Here is a 20279-nt window from a genome sequence, read left to right on the forward strand (position 1 = left end):
AGGGACCACCGGTAATCATGCCTCGGAATAGGCCTCACCATTTGGAAGGAGAAATGGATTTCATATCCACATCGTTTATAGCAGAAGTTTTCATTTCTCACTGAACACCAGTGAAATTAGCTCACAGACAACATAGGAGCAGAGACAACCTGCTCTGTGTTAAAATAAAACGAAGGCTGCAGTGTCTTTTTGCAGCAGCAAGTGAAAAGAAGATACTAAATCTTCTTTGGAGTCAAGTTGGCCTTTGAAAGAAAACCAATTTGCCTTAAGAGGTTCTAATCTAGCAGGATGCCAGATGATGGCAGGGTGCTTAAGCTGAAGGTGCCATGTGGGCAAAGGGACTGGCACACTGCAGAGACTACCTCTGTCCCAGCAGAGGTGATTAGAGTGCCGGAAACACTGTTATTACTACTTAGGGCCACTTGGCCAAGAAGCTCAGCAACACCTCACTGTAGTGTGCAGAGGCCAACAGCAGTGGGGGACAGAAAGGGACAAACGTCTATCAGATTCTCCTATAACATCATTCATTCTGATAACATCAGAAAATTTTTAACTCATTTATTTCAAATCACTGATACTTATTCCTGGTTATTCTCTAGTTAATTATAATCTCTTATTTTAAAAAGCATAAAGTATCTGAAGCATATTTGTGTGTGTATGTATGTATGTGTTTCTTCAATCTATGAATCCTAAAATTAATAACTTAAAGTAAAAAGAATTGAGATTATAGATTATAGTATGTATGAGAATTGTACACAGTAAATACCTGAGTGTCTCTAAATGGGGGAAAACTCTGAAGTAACCAGTAAGTACCAAGGCCAAGCTAGAGGGGCTGTCAGAGCCAAGCATTAAGTAAACAGCTGTTTTGGAATCTTGAGACAAAAGGCTCATCACCACATATAGACATTTGTAGAAAAATATATTAGAATTATTGAAATAGAAATAATAGGAAAGACAGCTGACATATAACCAGTTGTATATGATATATATGAATGGTAGTATATACCTATTTCTATGCTCTACAGGTCAGTGAAATTCCTCACAAAGGCAGCAAACTGAATGTCATAAAAGAAAATCACGAATAGACTTTATTCCTGCTGAAGATAATGGCACAATTTTAAACACGGTGGTCCAATATAACCTAAAAATCCTAAAAACACTTTCGTGTTTGCTTTTGTTTCAACTAAGCACAGACCATAGAAGGCATAGCTTCTTTATGAGTGTTTTCAAAGAACATCATCCTATGTAGAACATCTTGTAAGCCCAAATCAGACCTTGTTAAAATACTTAGATATGTTAGTGTTACAAATGAAATTTAAGCTCTATGCCTTTATGCTACACTTTTACAATTTTCCCATTGTTGTAATTATACTCTTGTAATGCCACTATACCGCTACTAGTAGAGGATATTTGCATGATTTATTAGTATTTATATTGTAGTATAAATTTTATAAAAGTCCCAAAGCTATGAAGATAATTTCATACGTCCTCTAAAGTAGGGGTCGGGTCAGTAAACTATGACCCACAAGTCAAATCTAGCCCACCATAAAAATTTTTCCTATCAGGCTTTTACAAAAATAGTTTGCTGATCCCTGCTGTATACCCATGGAAATTGTCTGGAATTCTGGATGGATGGTTTACTGTGAAATCAGTGTATGACTTAACTGGCTTTCTTTATAGACATCATATACAGTATTGCTTTTGAAAATTATCATCTACTTGAATAACAAAGTTATGTTAAAACAAAGACTTATTTCCTTGAAATGTTTAGGACCAGCAAAACAATCATATATAAAATCAGCATATTTTTAAGAAAAATAATAATAAACTATTGAAATTATGCTTTTAAAATACTGATTTCAAGGTTCTTCAGAGAATACCAGGCAGTACAGGGCAGATCTCAAAATCCTTATAGCATATTTATGATTTCCAAATTTTTAGGATATAATTTAACACAGTATTTGAGATTCCAAAGTTGGTATGGAAGAGACATTGCAGAAAATTACTTGCTATCAAAAAAGCAAGATATTTTACAATTGAAAGCCAACTAAAAAAGAATGGCCACATTTAAACATTTTTTCCTAATAGGGAGCTACAGAGTCTGCTGGTGAAGAACTTGATAGAAATTGACTTTTCATTTAGTGGGTTGATCCCCATATCTGTGTCAGATAAAATCGTAGCACTTATTATTTGTTACCATGGATACCATGAAGATACTGCCATCCATCCACTAAATAGTATTAGAGGAAGACAACATAATTTTCTGGGACTAGTCCTGTTTTGCCTTCATAAGTTGCCTTTAACCATCCTGGTTCCACTGACGGGTACACTGACAAAAGGAAGAAAGAAAGAAAGATCACTCAATTGGCATGACCTTAAAATAATTATACAAACTATAACCAATTACACTGTGTGTGTGTGTGTGTGTGTGTGTGTGTGTGTGTGTGTGTTGGGGTAAGTGTGTGTGGATTTTTGTCTCTCTTATATGCAAACAGGCACAGACACAGGTGTGTACACGCACACTTCTATAGGGTAGGAAGTTGGGACTTGGAGGGATTTAGTGTGTCTACAAATGTAGGCAATGAGAGGCAGAGCCTAGAAGAGAAGCTGAGGCTCTTGGCTTCTACTTTAAACTCTTCCCACCATACCACTTCTCCATCCTTCCCATGATGACACAGATGCTTCTACACTTGAGTGAAAGGTACAAATGCACTTACCATTAGAAAATATCGCACCCTTTGGGAAGGAGAGCTCATGGCTGTGCTCTGCTTTACAGGAGTACATGGCTTTGGCTTGGCTGAAAGAGCAAGACAGTTTGTCAGTAACACAACACTCAACTTGAATGTATCTATACTTAAAGGTAGTGTGTGTGTGTGTGTGTGTGTGTGTGTGTGTGTGTGTGTGTGTGTTTTACTGGGATTGAATCTAGGGACCTATCTCTGAGCTATACCTCCAGCACTATTTTTGTTTTTGAAACTGGATCTCACAAAGTTACTAAGAACCTGCAATCCTCCTGTCTCAGCCTCCCAACTACTGGGATTACAGGCATGTACCACCATGCCTGGCCTTAAATGTATTCTTAAAGAATTCTACTAGTTGTTAGTACTAAATTGTAATATGATACATATAAAGAAAGTACATATGTCTTTATCAGTGTACTTTCTGCAAAGTGAATGCAATCATATAACCAGGTCAAGAATCTGAACATTGCGGGTACACCAGAAGCCCTTCCTGCATGTCTAGACAATGCCCCCCAGAGGGAACCACTTGACTTATAACAAACAGTATAGACTGGCTTTACCAACTCCTGTTATTTAATTATTAGAAAGCTGCTAAATAGGCTGCTTTTAAAGGTATATTGGGAAATAAGGTTCTCAGGTACCCTAATTTTGGGGGGCAACTTTAATTTTTAGACTACCAGAGATAAGATCTAAAAATTACAAATTCAAGCCAGGCGTGGTGGCACATGCTTGTAATCCCCGCGCTTAGGTGGCTGAGACAGGGGGATTGTGCAGGTTTGAAGCTAGCCTCAGCTGGCTTAAGAGAACCTGTTTCCAAATAAAATATAAAATAGGTCTGGGAGTATAGCCCGGAGGTAGAATGCCCCTGGGTTCCATCCCCAGTACCACACACACACCCCCAAAAAATGTTAAAAATTACAAGTTCTGCAAAGTATGTCAAGTAATTGAGTGGGCATGAAAAAAAAAAAAAAAAAAAAACAACAGTAGGATGAGTTGATGATAACCGAGGCTTTGCAAACCAGATGCCCTTTCCTAAAAAGGGAAGCCAACAATCAATTTCCAACCATTGTCACCATATGAAAATTCATGCTCAATTTAGACAGATACTCTGGCTTTTTAAGAGAAGCCAGAATTTCAGGGTTTATGTAAGATCTGATTTTAATGTATTTGAGCCAACACTACAAAGCCATCCTTCTGGGGCTACTAATCAGATGACCAGGCAAGTCCCTCCTACTCTGCAGCATTCCATGACCTCACTTACATGTTTCACAAGCCAAAGTCCAAGAAAATGGCATTTCTGGTCTGGTTGACTGCATGACTTTCCAAACATCCTAAAACCTTGGTGTTTTCTTCTGCCACTTACAATCCATTATCAACAAAAGAACCAGGGAGCAGTGTTGAGAGAGTATATTGGACCATGTGACTTCCTGGTAACAGCCCTTCAATAATTCCTAATCTATTCCACAAACCCTACACAAGCAGGTCTCAATCTGTCCACTTCCAACCTCTTTTCAAATTTGCCTCTATTCACATATACCTTCCAGTCACACTGGCCCTTTTCCTTTTCCTCCAACGGGTCAAAGTCACTGTGCCTCAGGCGGTGTGCCCACTCTCTGACATGCTTTCCTTTATAAGGACATCTTTATAGGGACATGCACCTCAGATTCACCTGGATTTTCCATAGCTCTTTGAGAGTTAGGCTTTCCCTGAACACATTCTAAAATAGCTGCCCAGGCAACTATCATATCTTCCTGCTTCAAGTGTGCATACTGTTAATATTTGGCATTTTGTTGTTATTGCTGATTTATCTCATGTCCCCTAACTAGAACCTCCATGGATGATGCCTGATGCTTAGTAGCAGCTCAGTAAATATTTCCTAAAAGAGTAAGTGAAAAAAAGGAAAGATGCTCTGAACCTGTCTAAATGATGAGACTTTAAAAATTGTAGGAAACTGTCTGTCCTCTCTGAGATTCCAGCTCTGCACCTGCAGAGAAACAATATCCACACTTGCCATCGTCCCCAAACAATAGCAGTACACTGTGACTGGGATTTCCCATTGGAACTAGACCCAGGTCTTATCATTTCCAGAATGAGGCTCAGCCATTTAAACAGGGGTTGTACCAGGATGTCTGAAGATTGGAATGATTATAGAGGAAAGTTCTGGTTCTGCCCCAGAGTCTGTTTCTTTTGAGGTGAGTCTTGGGCTGTAGGTTCATTAAGTTTGCTGAGGAAGTAGGTTTGGAAAGGACCAATAGCCCAGAAAAGACAACTTCTCAGTGAAACATGATCTAAAGTAAAAGTGAGAAAGTGGAGGCACCAGGGCAGAATAGGACTTTAGACTAAAAAAGATGTGATGTGCGTGCATAAATGTATTGGTAATGGTAACAGTGAGGTGAAGATGGTAAAAGATAGGTGAAGGGTTGGGGGAGGGCATGCTATCAAGTTCCAAGACTTCTAAGACCCAGACTATGGTCATCTTAAATACAACAGTAGTTTTTCCTATGAATATAACCAAGTATAATGATGTGATTCAATCAGGATATAACTGAGAATTGCAGGGCCATCTCCCTAAAAAAAAAAAAAAAAAAAAAAAATATATATATATATATATATATATATATATATATATATATATATATATATATATATTGGTGGTACTGGGGTTCCTGGAAGCCCTTCTACCTATGGGCTACATTCCCAGACCTATTTTTACATTTTTATTTGGAAACAGGGTCTCCTAAGCCAGCGCGTGCGGCTGGCTTCGAACCTGCGCGATCCTCCTGTCTCTGCCTCCCAAGCGCAGGGATTACAAGCGTGCGCCACCACGCCCGGCAAAATATATATTTTTAAAAAATGAAATTTCTAATAGAAACAATTTTTTCCAATAACAATGTTTTATTTATGAGTCACTAAGACAAATACTTTTAAAATCTACAAAGAAGTAATTTTCCAACGTATAAAAATGACTATGATGTAATAGTCTTTGCAGTGAGAAACTTTTTGTGACTACACTTTAAAATGCAACCAAATTCTTTTTGTTAGCATTTCAGATATGCATCTTCTCCTTGAATTATTTTCTTGCCCAGGTTGGGGAGGAGAGAAGCACACAGAAAAATCACATCACCAAATAAACAGGTATTGTTGAATATGTCAAAAATATAAAGCACACAATACTGTGGTGACTTTTCAATTATCTGTGCATGTGACCAGACAGAACTTTCTCCTTCTGAGTTCTATTACCTTGGCAGAGGGCTTGGATGAGTTAATGCAGACTTTAGTGGCAGTGAAGTTTCCTCTCCAGGTGTGAATGCTTCCTTTTTTACTATCTTGTGTATTGAAGAGGATGTGAAAGTAACACTGGCACCTATTGGTCTCTCTTCAGAAGATTCTAATATCCCTTTGAAAAGCATTTTGAAAATCCTGCTTCTTAACGCACTGGAGAATAAGGTAATGAATGACACAAAGTGTCCTAAAAGCCCTTTCTTCTTTTATCATCACGAAAATGATCTTAGCACAGCCTCATTCCTAATTCTAAGTGCTAAGTAATGCTGATTAATAAAGGTATAAAGGGTTCATAAAATCAGTGCGCAAATTTTGCAAATCTTAAATACTAGATAAATAAAAAATTCACCAAAATCAGCATGATGGTTTCTAAGGTTGTTTAACTGATAAATACTCACAAATTTGTATGACTGGGAGTTTCACTTTTGAATGGAATACAAGTGCACAAAGATAGAGTCAGGAAGGTGACAAAGCAGAACCATATATAAAAGCAAAAAGCAAAAGAACAAAGTCACAACAATCTACCTGTTCTCAGTATAGGACAAAAAAAAACAGAGTTCATCAACTCAATTAATTATTAGGCAAAACTAATAATGCTATTAACAAATACATACTATGAAATGTAAGCATGTACGGCAAAATTTTATACATTTGTCCTTGGCAAGATCCCTAAATTTCCCAGGATGATTTGCTTAAATAAGTCACATTTTTTAAGGTTTATTTTCCCATGTTTCTAACATGGGCTGGTTCCAGCTTGGATATTTGAATGAGTACTGGGTATCTCGATGCTAAAGAACTGCCACACAAGAATATGGAGTTAAAGCTGCTTAGGTCAAAGACAGGCACCCGCAACTTCCCTGAGAATGAAGCAAAAAGGTGAACAAATATTTTTACATTAAAAAAGCATGCACTCTAGCTGGATGTGGTGGCACATGCCCGTAATCCGAACACTTGGGAGGCTGATAGAGGAAGATCACAGGTTCTAACTCAGGCTCAGTAACTTAATAGTAATTACATTGGGCGATGAAATTGTCAGTGTTTTTTATTTACTTCTTTAGTTTTGTATTATTCTACCCACTTCCTAAAAGGACACAAAATTAACTTACTTTTAAAAATCATGATTACTGGCCAAGCATGGTAGTGCATGCCTATAATCCCAGTACTTGGGATGCTAAGATAGGAGTATTGCAGGTTTTAAGGCCAGCCCCAGCGATTTAGTGAGGACTTCTGCAATTTAGACTCTGTTTCAAAGTAAACAAATAAAATAGAGCCTGAGGGGTAGAATACCCCTGGATTCAATCTTAGTATCACATACTACCGCCCCACAAAATAATCACAATTCCTTTTGTCTTTACATATGCTGAGGCGCTATCTATATACATGCTCCACATGTATCACTGTGCTCTACACCAATGATTTACAGTCTTCTTTAGGCTCAAACTCACTGGACAAAACTTTGTCCAACTTTGTTTATCATGCTTTATAAATATAAACAAAATATTAGGTTGTTAGATTCAAGTAAATATAATGTTTGACAAATTAAAATAAGTTAGGCACTTAATTCTCTTAACTCTCAAGCACTTAATTATTATTTTAATCATCAGAAGATGGTTGATTTCCTAAATTAGAGGAAATCAAAATGGAACTCCCCACTGATGGAATGTAAGTGGTTTAAATCAAGTTATTTGTAGCCTTTTAAAAATTTTTTTGGTGGTACTGGGGATGGAACCCAGGGGCCTTCTACCTCTGGGCTACACTCCCAGACCTATTTCATATTTTATTTGGAAACAGGGTCTCTTAAGCCAGCTGAGGCTGGCTTTGAACCTGCGTGATCCTCCTGTCTCAGCCTCCCAAGCATGGGGATTACAAGCGTGCGCCACCACGCCTGGCTTATTTGTAGCCTTTAAGGGGACTACTTTCCTAACTGATTTTATAATGGTGAGCCTAGTGATATTTGTCCCTAGAGAGCTACAGGTTAAGAAACAAGGGTAAGTAGGCAATGTCTGCTTAGGGCTGTGCCAGGTGTGTGAGGACATTTTTCTGCTCTCTACTGGTTTTCAAGTGTCCATGTACATAATAATCACTTAGGAAAGTTGACTGAAATGCAGATTCTCCAGGTAACAGTCTCAGGCATTTTGCTTTATGGGCCTATGGTAAAACTCCCGACTTTAACTAATCTTGGAAAGGGACCACTCCTGTTTCACTAAACTTGATTTTAAAGATCTCCACTAAACCTCATTATGATATATAATGACAATGCACCAATAAAAATATAAATAAAAAACTACTGTTCTGATGCTTTGTCTCAGTGACTGGATTTTTTTCTTTTTTCTTGCCAGTTTCTTATTTCCATTATCAAAATGATTGCTAAATCCTAATCCTATGTGTAAAAAAAAAATCTTATAGCTTTTTTTATTTTGTTATTCTCTTAACTAAGTTTTTCTAAATTTTACCAATTCCATCCAAAATGGCTGACTACTCTCTTCTTTTCCCAACCCTCTGTGCTGATTAAGTCACCCATGTGCTCAGTGACACCCAGAGCCTAAAGTAACTCCCAGAGGAGTTTTCTGTTGCTCAACGGCATCCACTAAAAACATCAAATGGGTCTCTTTCCCAAATATGGGTAGTTGTCCTACAGCCTCTACTGTTCCTATCACCCTTCAAGGTCCAATTCCAGAGTAACCCTGAGTTCCCTAGACAGAACTCCAGATAGGCATTGTAGGAGGTCAGCAAAGTGTCTTCAACTTCCTACATGTTGTTCAGTTATATTTAATAGTACAAAAATTAACAGGTATTTAAAACCAATTTATATTAATTAGAGGCTTGAATGTCATAGGAAAATCATTTCAACTATAATCATAGCAATAATAGTAATGTAGAGGCCATCTACAGAGCATCCATCATGTATTTCAAATACACTGTTGTGTATGTTCACAATTTGGTAGGCTTAGAATTCCGATCTTGATTTATAGATAGATTAAAAAACAGATTTCCAAAATGTAAAATTCTAAGGTTATACAAGTATAAAATGATAGAGCAAAATATTGAATGGGCATCTATCTAACCCTGAATTTCATTCATGTTCTACTATGTGTGTCTCATGGAAAAGTTATGATGCAGCCCACAAGCCCTACAGATTATCTGATAAAGAAAGACTGTAACTCTCAATGTATGGCTGAATGAACTCTAGGTTTATGCTGATGCCTATTAGAGTGCCTGGAATATACAAGTTTGATTGAGAAATATCAAAGGATATTGCTATTTTAAGAAAGACTTCTAATTATTTCATTAACAGCTTATTTTCTTAATGTTTTATTGGATTTCCTTCCTTTGACGGTACAGGCTGTTTCTATCTGCAGATTCAACCAATCGACTGAAATATTTGGGGAAAAAAGGCATCTATACTAAACATGTACAGAATTTTTTCTTGTCATTATTACCTAAATAATACAATTATAACAACTATCTACATAGCATGTATATTATATTTGATATTATAAATAGTTTAGGGATGTTAAGCATACAAGATGATATATCAGTGGCTTATATGGAAGTTGCATGACAATTTATATAAGGGACTTAACATTTGTAGATTTTGGTATACTGGGGTCAGGAGATCCTGGAACCAATTGCCTTGGATACCAAATAAGGATACTGTTCTTGAGTTTTTACTTAAACTGATTCTGTTTAGGGCTTCTTGATAAAGGGCTCCATCTAGTGGTGCAATTAAACTATATAGCAGGACAGACAGAGAATCAAGGCTAAATCCTTTGAGGCCTAAAAGCCACGACAGTCTCAGAGAAATGTTTGCTCTGACATACAGTGGCTTCATTTTTCATCATGCCTTGATCAAAAGGAAGAGGACGAAAATGTTGACAGACATAAATTACATGCAAATGCCTTGGGATTTATTATGTAAGTGCAAGGTACTGATCATCATTCTAGGAAGATACCAAAGTGACTACTCTGTGGAGTTAAAAAACAAAACAGCAGCCGGGCGTGGTGGCGCACGCTTGTAATCCCCGCGCTTGGGAGGCAGAGACAGGAGGATCGCGCAGGTTCGAAGCCAGCTGCGCGCACTGGCTTAGGAGACCCTGTTTCCAAATAAAAATGTAAAAATAGGTCTGGGAGTGTAGCCCAGAGGTAGAAGGGCTTCCAGGAACCCCAGTACCACCAAAAACAAACAAACAAACAAACAAAAACAAACAAACAAAAAAAACAGCATAAACTAATACTTGAAGGCCCTTGCAAGGCATTCAACAAACTAATAAAAGTTGAAAGTCACTGCTATCTCTAATAATTAGTATATACCCAGTGCTGCTTAGATGTTTAATAAATGCTTTCTGGAAAAGTCCACATACTTTTATAGGCTTGGTAAAAAAAACATTCTTTGGTTGAGTAACTTTTAGAAGAAATACACAGCAATACTTAAATTATTTGTGATGCCTTTACTGTGGAGCCTCAATTATACAGACATCAGAAGCTGAAAATTGCCTTACTACAACCAAATGAAAAATCAAGGTTTGTTTATCTAGTTTTCTCACATATATGCTCTTTCAACACAAGCATTGAGTGCTTCCTCTAAAAATAAAATATTAGAAAACCTCCACCTTTATGAAATACCATTATTCAAATTAAAAACCAAAGCCCACTGGAGATGAGAATACATTAGGAAAAGAGGAAGCGGGATCTTAAGAAGTAAACACAAGACCTAAGACAGAGCTGTCACAGATAAGCTGTCATGTCCACACAAGGCCTGTCAACATAATGCCACCTCTATTTTATTTCTAATGTGTTTAAAGTTTTTGAGAACTTACCGCCCAGAAGAAACTGGCTTAGGTGAACCAACATTTTCAAATAGCTGTGCCTTTGCTGCCACTCTGAAAAATAATTTAAAAAATGCATATTTCATGAGGTCAATCAGAAAATCATTCTGTTCAACATGAACCCAAGGTTATCATTTAAGCAAAATAAGAATAAAAAATATGAGTTAAGAAGCACCACTAAAACTGGAGCCAAATTTGTTTTATGCTTTAATGTTAAATATTTTTTTTTTTAGCTCTAGTCTCCAGTTCATAGACTATGAGACTATAAGAAGCCTATAAATAATCCTCATAGCTACCTTCCAGGGGGATCTTACTATCCTCATCCTTTCTACCCCAGAAAGCTGTGGGAGCATGAAAGGATCGTTTCCTCCCTAGTCTGCTCCCAGCATGTTGCCAACTCCTGCAAAGTCACAAGAGAAGAACCAAAAGAATCAAAGCATCGCGATGACAGAGACACTGGCTCATTCTGATAGCAAAGAAAAGACCATATGACTTCATGAGTCCTTCACATGTGAATGTATTTCTTGTAAAGAAAATGGTTATACCCTAAAATATGTCCAATAAGTAAATCTGTGTGTTTAACCTTGTTACAAATTATAGTGGGGAGTAGGGTGAAGATGAGCTCTATTTGAACAGGCAGGGCTCCTGTAAAGAATTAAAACACCTGAAATCAGCCCAGAGTGGTAGCGCATGCCAATATCCCAGGATTTGAGAGGCTGAGATAGAGAACCCGCAGGTTTGAGGATAGCTTCAGTAACTTAGCCAGGCTTTCAGCAACTCAGTGAGATCTTGTTTCAAGAAATAAGAAAAGCTAGAGGTGTAGCTCAGAGACTCTACATAGAATGCCCCTGGGTTCAATCTTCAGCATCAGATAAATAAATGAAAAATTAACTAAATAAAATAAAGGCTTCCTTGATAATCAGAAACAGTTCTATAATTACTGGAAGAGGGTACCAAAATCCTTAAATGATGTTCTAAACTCAAATTTAAAATAAGCTATGTCATTTCTGTAATTTGACAAACTCTTCTCACAGGACAGGATCATTTGAGGGATCAGGATCATTTTACACCAAACACATTTGCTTTCATTTAAATTTCTACTTTAGCTATCAGTACAATACAGAAGCTCTTCTTTTTGCTCCACAAAAAAAAAAAAGAAATTTACATTGTCTTATCATCTACATTGGTGCAAAATTTAATTTCCTCTAATGACTAGAACTATAGATTCTTGAAAGCAGATAGCTTTATATATGTATGTCTATATATCTTTGTGGCTGGAATTCTAATGGAGACATAATGAACACTGAATATACTCTGCAACTAAAAGGTTCTTTAAGGGAAAAGTGAACTTAAGACTGTTCCTATGAAAATAGGTTTAGGAAAATGTCCTGCAGGGAGGCAGACGTAGCTGGGTGACAGAGAACTTGCTGCGCATACCAAAGTCCTGAGTTCAATCCTTAGTACCACCAAAAAATTAATTAATTAAAAAGTCAAATGGACTTTTTATGGGTAATTATAGTGTCAGGAATAGTATCTATTAAAAAAATCATTATACACTGACTTGAAGTTAAAGAACCCTCATTTGGAATCCTAGCTCTGCCACTTACTAGCTGAGAGTAACTTTCCCCCTCTTTTCTTTGGGTACTGGGGCATTCTTCTGAGCTACACTCCTTGTCCCATTTTATTTATTTATTTATTTTGAAACAGGGTCTCGCTAAGTTGCTGAGGTTGGTCTCAAACCTGTTAATCTTCCTGTTTCAGCCTCTCAAGTACTTACAAATGTGCACCACCATGCTTGGCATCCAGCTGGACTAACTTCTTAACCTTTGATGCATTAGTTCTCAATATATCTAAGAAGGGATTTATACTACCTATTTCAGAGGATACAGTGGACCCTAAAAAAGACAACTTAAGCAAAGACACTCAATATTAGCTCATATAGCATTAGGAAATGCTCAGAAATCAGGCACATAACATCAAAGAAAGAAACTTTTCCTCTCTTTTTGCTGACTTGTTTCCCACTTGTTCCTGCCACATCCTGTCCACATCCACGTCCCCTTGTCCTATTAGCCTTTACACTTCTGGTCGTTTCTTTGTATCATAAGTATTCTCTTTGCCTTTCACATTCTTTCTTTCCTATGCGCTTGTTTAAATCAGTGAGGACTAATATAGTGGAGACACAGGATGGAAAGGAGAAAACAAACTTTCACTAGCTGGAAAGTAGTGCGGGGAGCTGGGAGGTGAATGTGTAGGGTTTTTTTTTTTGGGGGGGGTTTGTTACTGGGGTTCCTGGAAGCCCTTCTACCTCTGGGCTACACTCCCAGACCTATTTTTATATTTTTATTTGGAAAGAGGGTCGCTTAAGGCAGTGAGGCTGGCTTCGAACCTGCACAATCCTCCTCTCTCCGCCTCCCAAGCGCGGGGATTATAAGCATGTGCCACCACACCCGGCTGTATGTATAGCTTTTTATAGGAAGATTTCCAGCTTCAAAGCCTGTAACTACTGCATGATATACTTACTTCCATGTCCTTAAATTATGCCATTGCTTGGTCCCTGGAAAAGTGTTTGAAGCACTGCTCTATGAGATTGTTTATATATTCTAATCCTCCAGTAACTTTCATCAGTTTTAGAAGAGAATTAAATTCTACAGAAGTTGACTATACCTACTATACAAACGAGACATTTGAATACAAAATTACCAAGTTTTTTTCTTAACTGACTCAACCCCTTTGTATCCCTAGGAAATTCAAGAAACAGGAGTTCATCCTCACTTACACTGAGCCTGGTCGCTGATAGCCATTGCTTGAGGCAGTGTCTAGCCTTGACCTCCTGCACATTTTTGGAGGCAGCTCTGGGTTTGGTATGGCTTTGGGCATCTCCTTGGAACTTATAGAAGTTAAGCTTTGAATGGATCCACTGTAGCTCTTGTTTCCTAAAAAGAAAAGCCCAAGAAAACAGGCAAGGTACTATTAGGCAAAATAATAGCAATAGCATAGTACATGTGCATAACAAAAGAAAGCATTTTTCTCCAAGACTAAATGGAAGGTACAGAATGTTCCTTGGGCACAGCAGCCCATCACTCAGGGAGATCAAAATCTACAGTAATTACAAAGACATCACCTCACAGAAAGAGAAAGTTTCAGGAAAAATGTCATAGCACAGAAGTTTTAAAACCTGAGCTTAGGAACAAAATAGATAAGCATCATTAGCCACCCCCCCCAATTAACTTTAGCCCTGATTAATCATGCAGAATAATCCAGCCAATGACACAAAGACAATGACATCGTGTTCACACTCCTCTGGTTTACCCTCGGCTGCAGAGATGGATCTGAGAGAGGAGGCAGAGGCCCTTTTCGGTCCTGACAGCCCATAAGGCCCCTTCTTGATGAGGTCTATGGGTGGGGAAACATCCCCAGGGCTTGTGACCGAGGCAATGCTCTGGCAGTCGGATTCCACATCTGTTTTGGTTGCATCTTCTCTGGAACTTGATTCAGGACTAGCTGTCCAGAGACCAAGACTTTTCTGTCCATTGGAAGATGATGGGGTTGCAATCCAGGGGATCCCTGAAGATTTCTCCCTGGGCTGGCAGGGAACTGACTTTGTCGTGCTGTTTTGCTCAGAGGAGTGGGAAGAGAGGGACTCAATGCTCCCCATGGGGGTGCTGTCTGGGCTGCTGCTATAGGAGTCACCTGAGAGAACAGAGAGACAAAATTAACAGCGGCTATCTGTTGGTAACAGCACCACAAAACCTTCCTGTCCTTAGCTCACAGTATAATCCATAGCCACCTGGCCCCTTTCACCTGGTATTGAAAACTCAGTATTGGAGAAAGGCTTCAAAAATGCATTTATTGGGAGGCTGAGACAGAAGGACTAAGCTCCATAGCTTAGTGAGACCCTCCTTCAAAGTTAAAAAAAAAAAAAAAAAAAAAAAGAGGCTGGGGTTTTGCTCAAAAGTACAATGTCCCTGGGTTCAATGCCCAGAACCAAAACCAAAAAAATGCATTTGAACTTGGTGAATGCATTTTTTCAATACTGTTGTAGTTAGATTTTCTACATACCTATAAACTTGCTTCTTGAAGAATTTGCCTCTGAAACCTGACTTGAAAAGTAAAATAAATAAGATGCCTTTGTGGTATTATAAGAAAGTGGATGTATTGAAGACATTGTTGCCTTCTTTCAGTACTGGGGATTGAACCTAGGGGCAATCTACCTCCAAGCTACACCCCCTGCCTTATTTTTTATTATTATTCTTTATTTTGAAACAGGGCCTTACTAAGTAGGTGAGGCTGGACACGAACCATGATCCTCCAGTCTCACCCTCCCAAATGCTGGGATTACAAGTGTGTGCCACAATGCTCAGCTGTTTGCTTTCTTTTATTGTTCAGATCACAGGAGATTCTGAGTCACACTGCACTCAAATCCTTCTCCATTCAAAGGCACCACTAAATATCAGCAACAAATTGTAAACTGCTCACAATTTTTTAAAAAGTTTTCTTTTTCTTGCAAAGAATATAGCGACATAGGGAACTAGGTTTATTTTTAAATATTTCTAATGGAAAAGTATGACAGAAAAATCAGATAAGCCATAATAAAGCATTTAAATATTCCTAAATTAAAAACTAGACTCTATCTTCTACTAAATATTGGCAATGGAAAAAATTGGGGACTTTGAAAGTACAAAATGAGAATGACCAGTTGAATGTCTGTCGTGGACTTAAGCTGCCACCTACATGTCCTTGAGGCTTGATCCAGAATAAGAAATTACTGATAATGTGCAGCATCATTTTTCTTTTTTATTTCTTTTCTTGTCTAGTTACTTTGACACCCAAGAGATGATCCTTTAAGAACATAATGTGAAGGAAAAAAGGAAAGAAAATGACTGTTTCTGTCCAACTTTCTCTTGCTTTCTCATTTGCCACATTGACAACAGGACAAAACCTGCTGCTGAGTAGCACCCAATGTACTTAATCACAGCTGCAGGAAAGGAGCATTGAGAGAACGATTCTTTTCCTCTGTGACAATAACAAATTTGCTTGTCCAGGAACCTTACAACAAGAAGCATAGAGAATATAGTGATGTTAGAAGAGGGGATGTTGGGGAAAAAGCATTATAGAGAACATCTTCTATTTCTACCTAATTACCAAAGAAGTGAGGTCAGGCTGAACCAGAGACTAAAGAAAGCATCTCCCCAAGACCATGAATACTCACTATCGGGCTCTGCCAGGCATGGAGTGTACCTCCCTCTGGGCTTTCGGGAGCCTGTTGACAGGCAGATTGCTCGAGTCCTTCGGGATCCTGATCGAGACTGGGGTTGAGGAAGAGGGATACTTGGGTCTGGGGCAGTATGAAAAATCTACAAAGAAGAAAAATGGACCCAGGTCAATAAAAGGGCAAAATTGATATGCACATCATAAAGTAAGCTTTTAGAGCTATAAATATCTTAGAACTGCAAGAGATGCTTGACAGAAAAAAATAGAAGTCCTAGAGAATAATAACTTCCTTTTCTATTTATGGAGTAATGTTTTTTCCCTAGGTTTTCTTTTGTATTCTTCCTCAGACCCCAAAAATGAATTCAGAAGATCTTCTATTAACTTAAAGAAACCTTATATAAAATGAAAAAAAAGTCTAAGCCAAGATAAACTAATTCTTTTTCTGTTTTCTTGTGAAACTGCAGACTGAGCCCAGAGGCATTCTATCTCCAAGCTATGCCCCCAGCCCCGTGTTATTTTTTACTTTGAAACAGGGTCTTGCCAAGTTGCTGAGGATCTTGGTAAATTGCTGAAGCTGGCCTCAAACCTGTGATCTTCCTGCCTTGGCCTCCTAAGTACTGGGATTACAGGTGGACACCTCTATGCCTGGCTGATACGGCCTTTTCACTGTGATTCTTTTCACCTTCATATCAGAAGAACATAACCTGAGGGTAAAGGGCTCATTTTATATATATAATTTCTCCAGCCGAATGGCTCCTTGCTCCAGGAGAAGGAGCTGTCTGTCATGTTGTTGGCTCTGGGCTGTCAAGGAATGTGATAAGCAGAATATAGAGGAATGAGCACAGCCATGGGTGTAGCTATGCGCTCCTGGACTTAACTTACTATGTAATTATGAGTCTAATTATGAGCTTGAGACTCTCAGGACTGTGTGTATTTGTATGTATGTATTTTGTGTGTATGGGAGGAGGGTTGGTGGTACTAGGGGCTGAACCCAAGGGCACTCAAGAAGTGAGCTATACTCTGCTGTCTTAAATATCTGAGACAGGGTATCACTGTTTCCAGGCTAGCCTTCCACATGGGATCCTCCTGCCTCAGTCTCCCAAGTAGATGGAGTTGCAGGCATGTGTCATTGTGTTGGCTTAGGAAATTCATTCTTCCTTGGCCTAGAAAGGGATCCTGGGGTGCATAAAAGTGCAGTCATTCTCTCACAAGGACAGATCAGACATAAATGGGATTTTGAATAGAGATTGTAAATGGCTGAATTTGCTTAATGATCCAGTGAACTTGGCCAAAACTTTCCCATTTCCACAGTTACTCCAAGACCTCACCTTTTTTAAAAACCCTACTTAAAGATTGGAGGTAGGCCAGGTGTGGTGGTGCGCGCTTGTAATCCCCGCACTTGGGAGGCGGAGACACGAGGATCGCGCAGGTTCGAAGCCAGCCACGCTGGCTTAAGAGACCCTGTTTCCAAATAAAAATATAAAAAATAGGTCTGGGAGTGTAGCCTGGAGGTAGAAGGGCTTCCAGGAACCCCAGTACCACCAAAAAAAAAAAAAAAAAAAAAAAAGGAGATTGAAGATTTCTTGGCTCTGTTTTCTTTTATTAGGACAATAACTTTACTATGTAATTATGAGTTTAATTTCAGGAGAGTAAAGAAAGGTGAAAATAGACAACTACAAGCCAGGTGTGGTGGTGCACACTTGTAATCCCAGTACTTGGGAGGCTGAGACAGGAGGAACCGGTTCACAGCCAGTCTCAGCTACTTAGGGAGGCCTCTGTAACTTAGTGAGACTGTGTTTCAAAATAAATTAAAAAATCAAGCTGGGGATATAGCTTGGAGCTAGAATGCCCCTGGGTTCAATCCCCAGCACCACACACACACACAAAAAAAAAAAAAAAAAAAAGAAAGAAAGAAAAAGAAAGAGAAAAACAAAGAAAGAAAAAGCAAAAGGAAATAGACTTTATCACACAGTGACTTTAAAGTACTTTCTGAATATGAATAATAAACTGACCACACAAATGTTTGCGAAGACAACTGCAGAAAGTAAATGATATAGAAGAAGAGAAACAGGTTACCCTGAAGGATCTTGAGAAGTATCAAAAAAATCAAAGTTCTCAGGAAAAAGTCATTTTAACATTTCATGACCCTCAATACAGGACCATGGAAATCTGACCCACCTTTTCATAGTGTTCTATCAGAATTTCAACCACTATGTTCTGAAACTTAATATTCATCATGGCAGCCACAGTTTCTTCCTGTGCCCTCATCAGAGTTGGGCCAAATATGACACCAAGATTAGAGACAGTCATGAGATTTTGTTGGCTATGTAGTGATACTCTGCAAATAAAGAACAACAACAAAAATCTTAAATTAAATGTTTAATAATTAAGCTATGTTCTTTTCAAATTTGTAGCATTAAAAATGTAAATATATATGCTATTTTAGGGTAATTTTCCCAATCAATTTCCACTATACCAACTGAAACAAGCAGATAATGGCCAATAGATGTAAAAACGTGTTTATAAAATATATAACCATTGCTAGCAAACTATAGTTACCGTACTAAGCTACAGCACCTTATTTCTCCAAACAGCATTTTGGTACCTTTTATTATTCAGCCTTCCACTATCTCTTCTCTCCCCTAGGATCCTAACACAAAGAAATGCTAAATGTTTAAGGAGATAAAAATGCTAATTATTCTGATATGATCCTTATAAACTGAATGCATGTATTAAATTGTCATACTGTACCAGAAATATATAATTATTATGCATTTAAAATTTTTCAAAAGATGTCAGAAGTTAACATTAGCCCAAATTAATAATTAGGTCAGTTGCCATTATATCTGAACTTAGCATATTATTGAGAACCTATTTACAGGTATCTTCATATATATTACTGTATTTAATAATCAGTTTGTCAGTTACCCCTACTGTACAGATAAAAAAAACTCAAGAAGCTCTTAAAAATAATATTTGAGATCATGTAAATTAGGGATAGAGGTGCTATTTCTTTTATTTCTTTCCTGTGTGTGTGTGTGTGTGTGTGTGTGTGTGTGATACTAGGGGTTGAACCCAGGAGCATTCTACTTCTGAGTTACACACCATCTCTATTTTACTTTTATTTTGAAATGGGGTCTTGCTAGGTTGATGAGAGTCTCACTACTTGCTGAGGCTGTCCTCAAACCTGTGATCTTCCTATCTCAGCCTAATAGATACAGGGATTACAGGTGTGTGCCTTATCGAGCACACACTCATTGAGGTGCTGTTTCAATTCAGATCTTCTGATTGTAGGCTAAGAGTTCCCTTGAGTGCCCCAGATAACTCTGGCCAAAGCATGGGTTTGTTCCCTCTTCCTTTCTTCTCTTTCATCAAAAACTTCATTGCATGCTCAGTAGTGCCAGGTACTGTTCACAAGAAAAAGTGAGACAAGCAGATGTGATGATAACATCATTGCTGGCTTAAAAATGAAATTAAAGCCCCCTAATATCACTTACAGAATCAAAGAAACTCTAGCAATTAGAGTGATTTTGGCCAGGTTTCTACCTGAATCTGGAGATGGGATACATTAAGAACAAACTTCATTCATTTTACTACTCTAGTATAACCAATGACTTTTCAATCCTACTCCAGCCAGGATGTTGGGATGTAAAGTTTTACAATGGAATACAACTAAAGATTGTGTTGATGCCTGATAAGTAACTATGTTCTAGACCCAAAGTAAGATCTCATGAAAAATATAAGCTTTTGGATTATCCATGCAACTCTTGATACAGACCAAAAGACCTGACTTCCACACTGGCAGAATTTTTTTCCTTATGTCCAACAGAGCACTAGCTAAAAAGGTTTCAGTAAGAAGATTTTAATCCAGGTTTCCTTTTTATGTACCCAAACAGTGTATATTAATCATTTAATATGTATTACTAGGCAATTGACTAAGGAAAACTGTATGTAAAGGCAATGAGCCTGTCTGGATTCAAAGCTGGCATCCATTTCTTAGAAGCTGGCGAGCTCAATGAATTTACTTCGTATCTCTAAGCTTTAGTGTTCTTAGACATAAGAGAATTAATTAAATTGAAATACTATCTCCTAGGCATGCTTACAAAATGCCATAGTTCCCACAATATAAAAAATGGAATATGACTAAATTTGCCATAAACCTGGATATCTTAAATGCAAGTATTTTGAAAAGCAGGTTCAATGAAAATTGCATATAAGA

General features: G+C 38.0%; 1 protein-coding gene across 3 annotated transcripts in view; it reads right to left on the reverse strand.

The window, feature by feature from the left end:
- Positions 1 to 2240: 2240 nt before the first annotated feature.
- The window catches only part of ARHGAP42 (Rho GTPase activating protein 42), a gene marked incomplete at both ends in the record, with an annotated part of 271441 nt that continues 253402 nt past the window's right edge, over positions 2241 to 20279 (reverse strand). For 2 of the 3 annotated variants that reach the window (XM_080701664.1, XM_080701662.1), the window contains 7 exons: positions 2241 to 2329; positions 2718 to 2797; positions 10841 to 10903; positions 13626 to 13782; positions 14159 to 14539; positions 16059 to 16203; positions 18239 to 18398. In XM_080701664.1, coding sequence (XP_080557790.1) covers positions 2241 to 2329; positions 2718 to 2797; positions 10841 to 10903; positions 13626 to 13782; positions 14159 to 14539; positions 16059 to 16203; positions 18239 to 18398 — 1075 coding nt within the window. The remainder of the gene's footprint in view (positions 2330 to 2717; positions 2798 to 10840; positions 10904 to 13625; positions 13783 to 14158; positions 14540 to 16058; positions 16204 to 18238; positions 18399 to 20279) is intronic. The other variant, XM_080701663.1, reaches the window with a different exon arrangement.

Source organism: Muscardinus avellanarius, assembly GCF_963383645.1.
Source record: "Muscardinus avellanarius genome assembly, chromosome: 1".
Lineage (NCBI taxonomy): Eukaryota > Metazoa > Chordata > Mammalia > Rodentia > Gliridae > Muscardinus > Muscardinus avellanarius.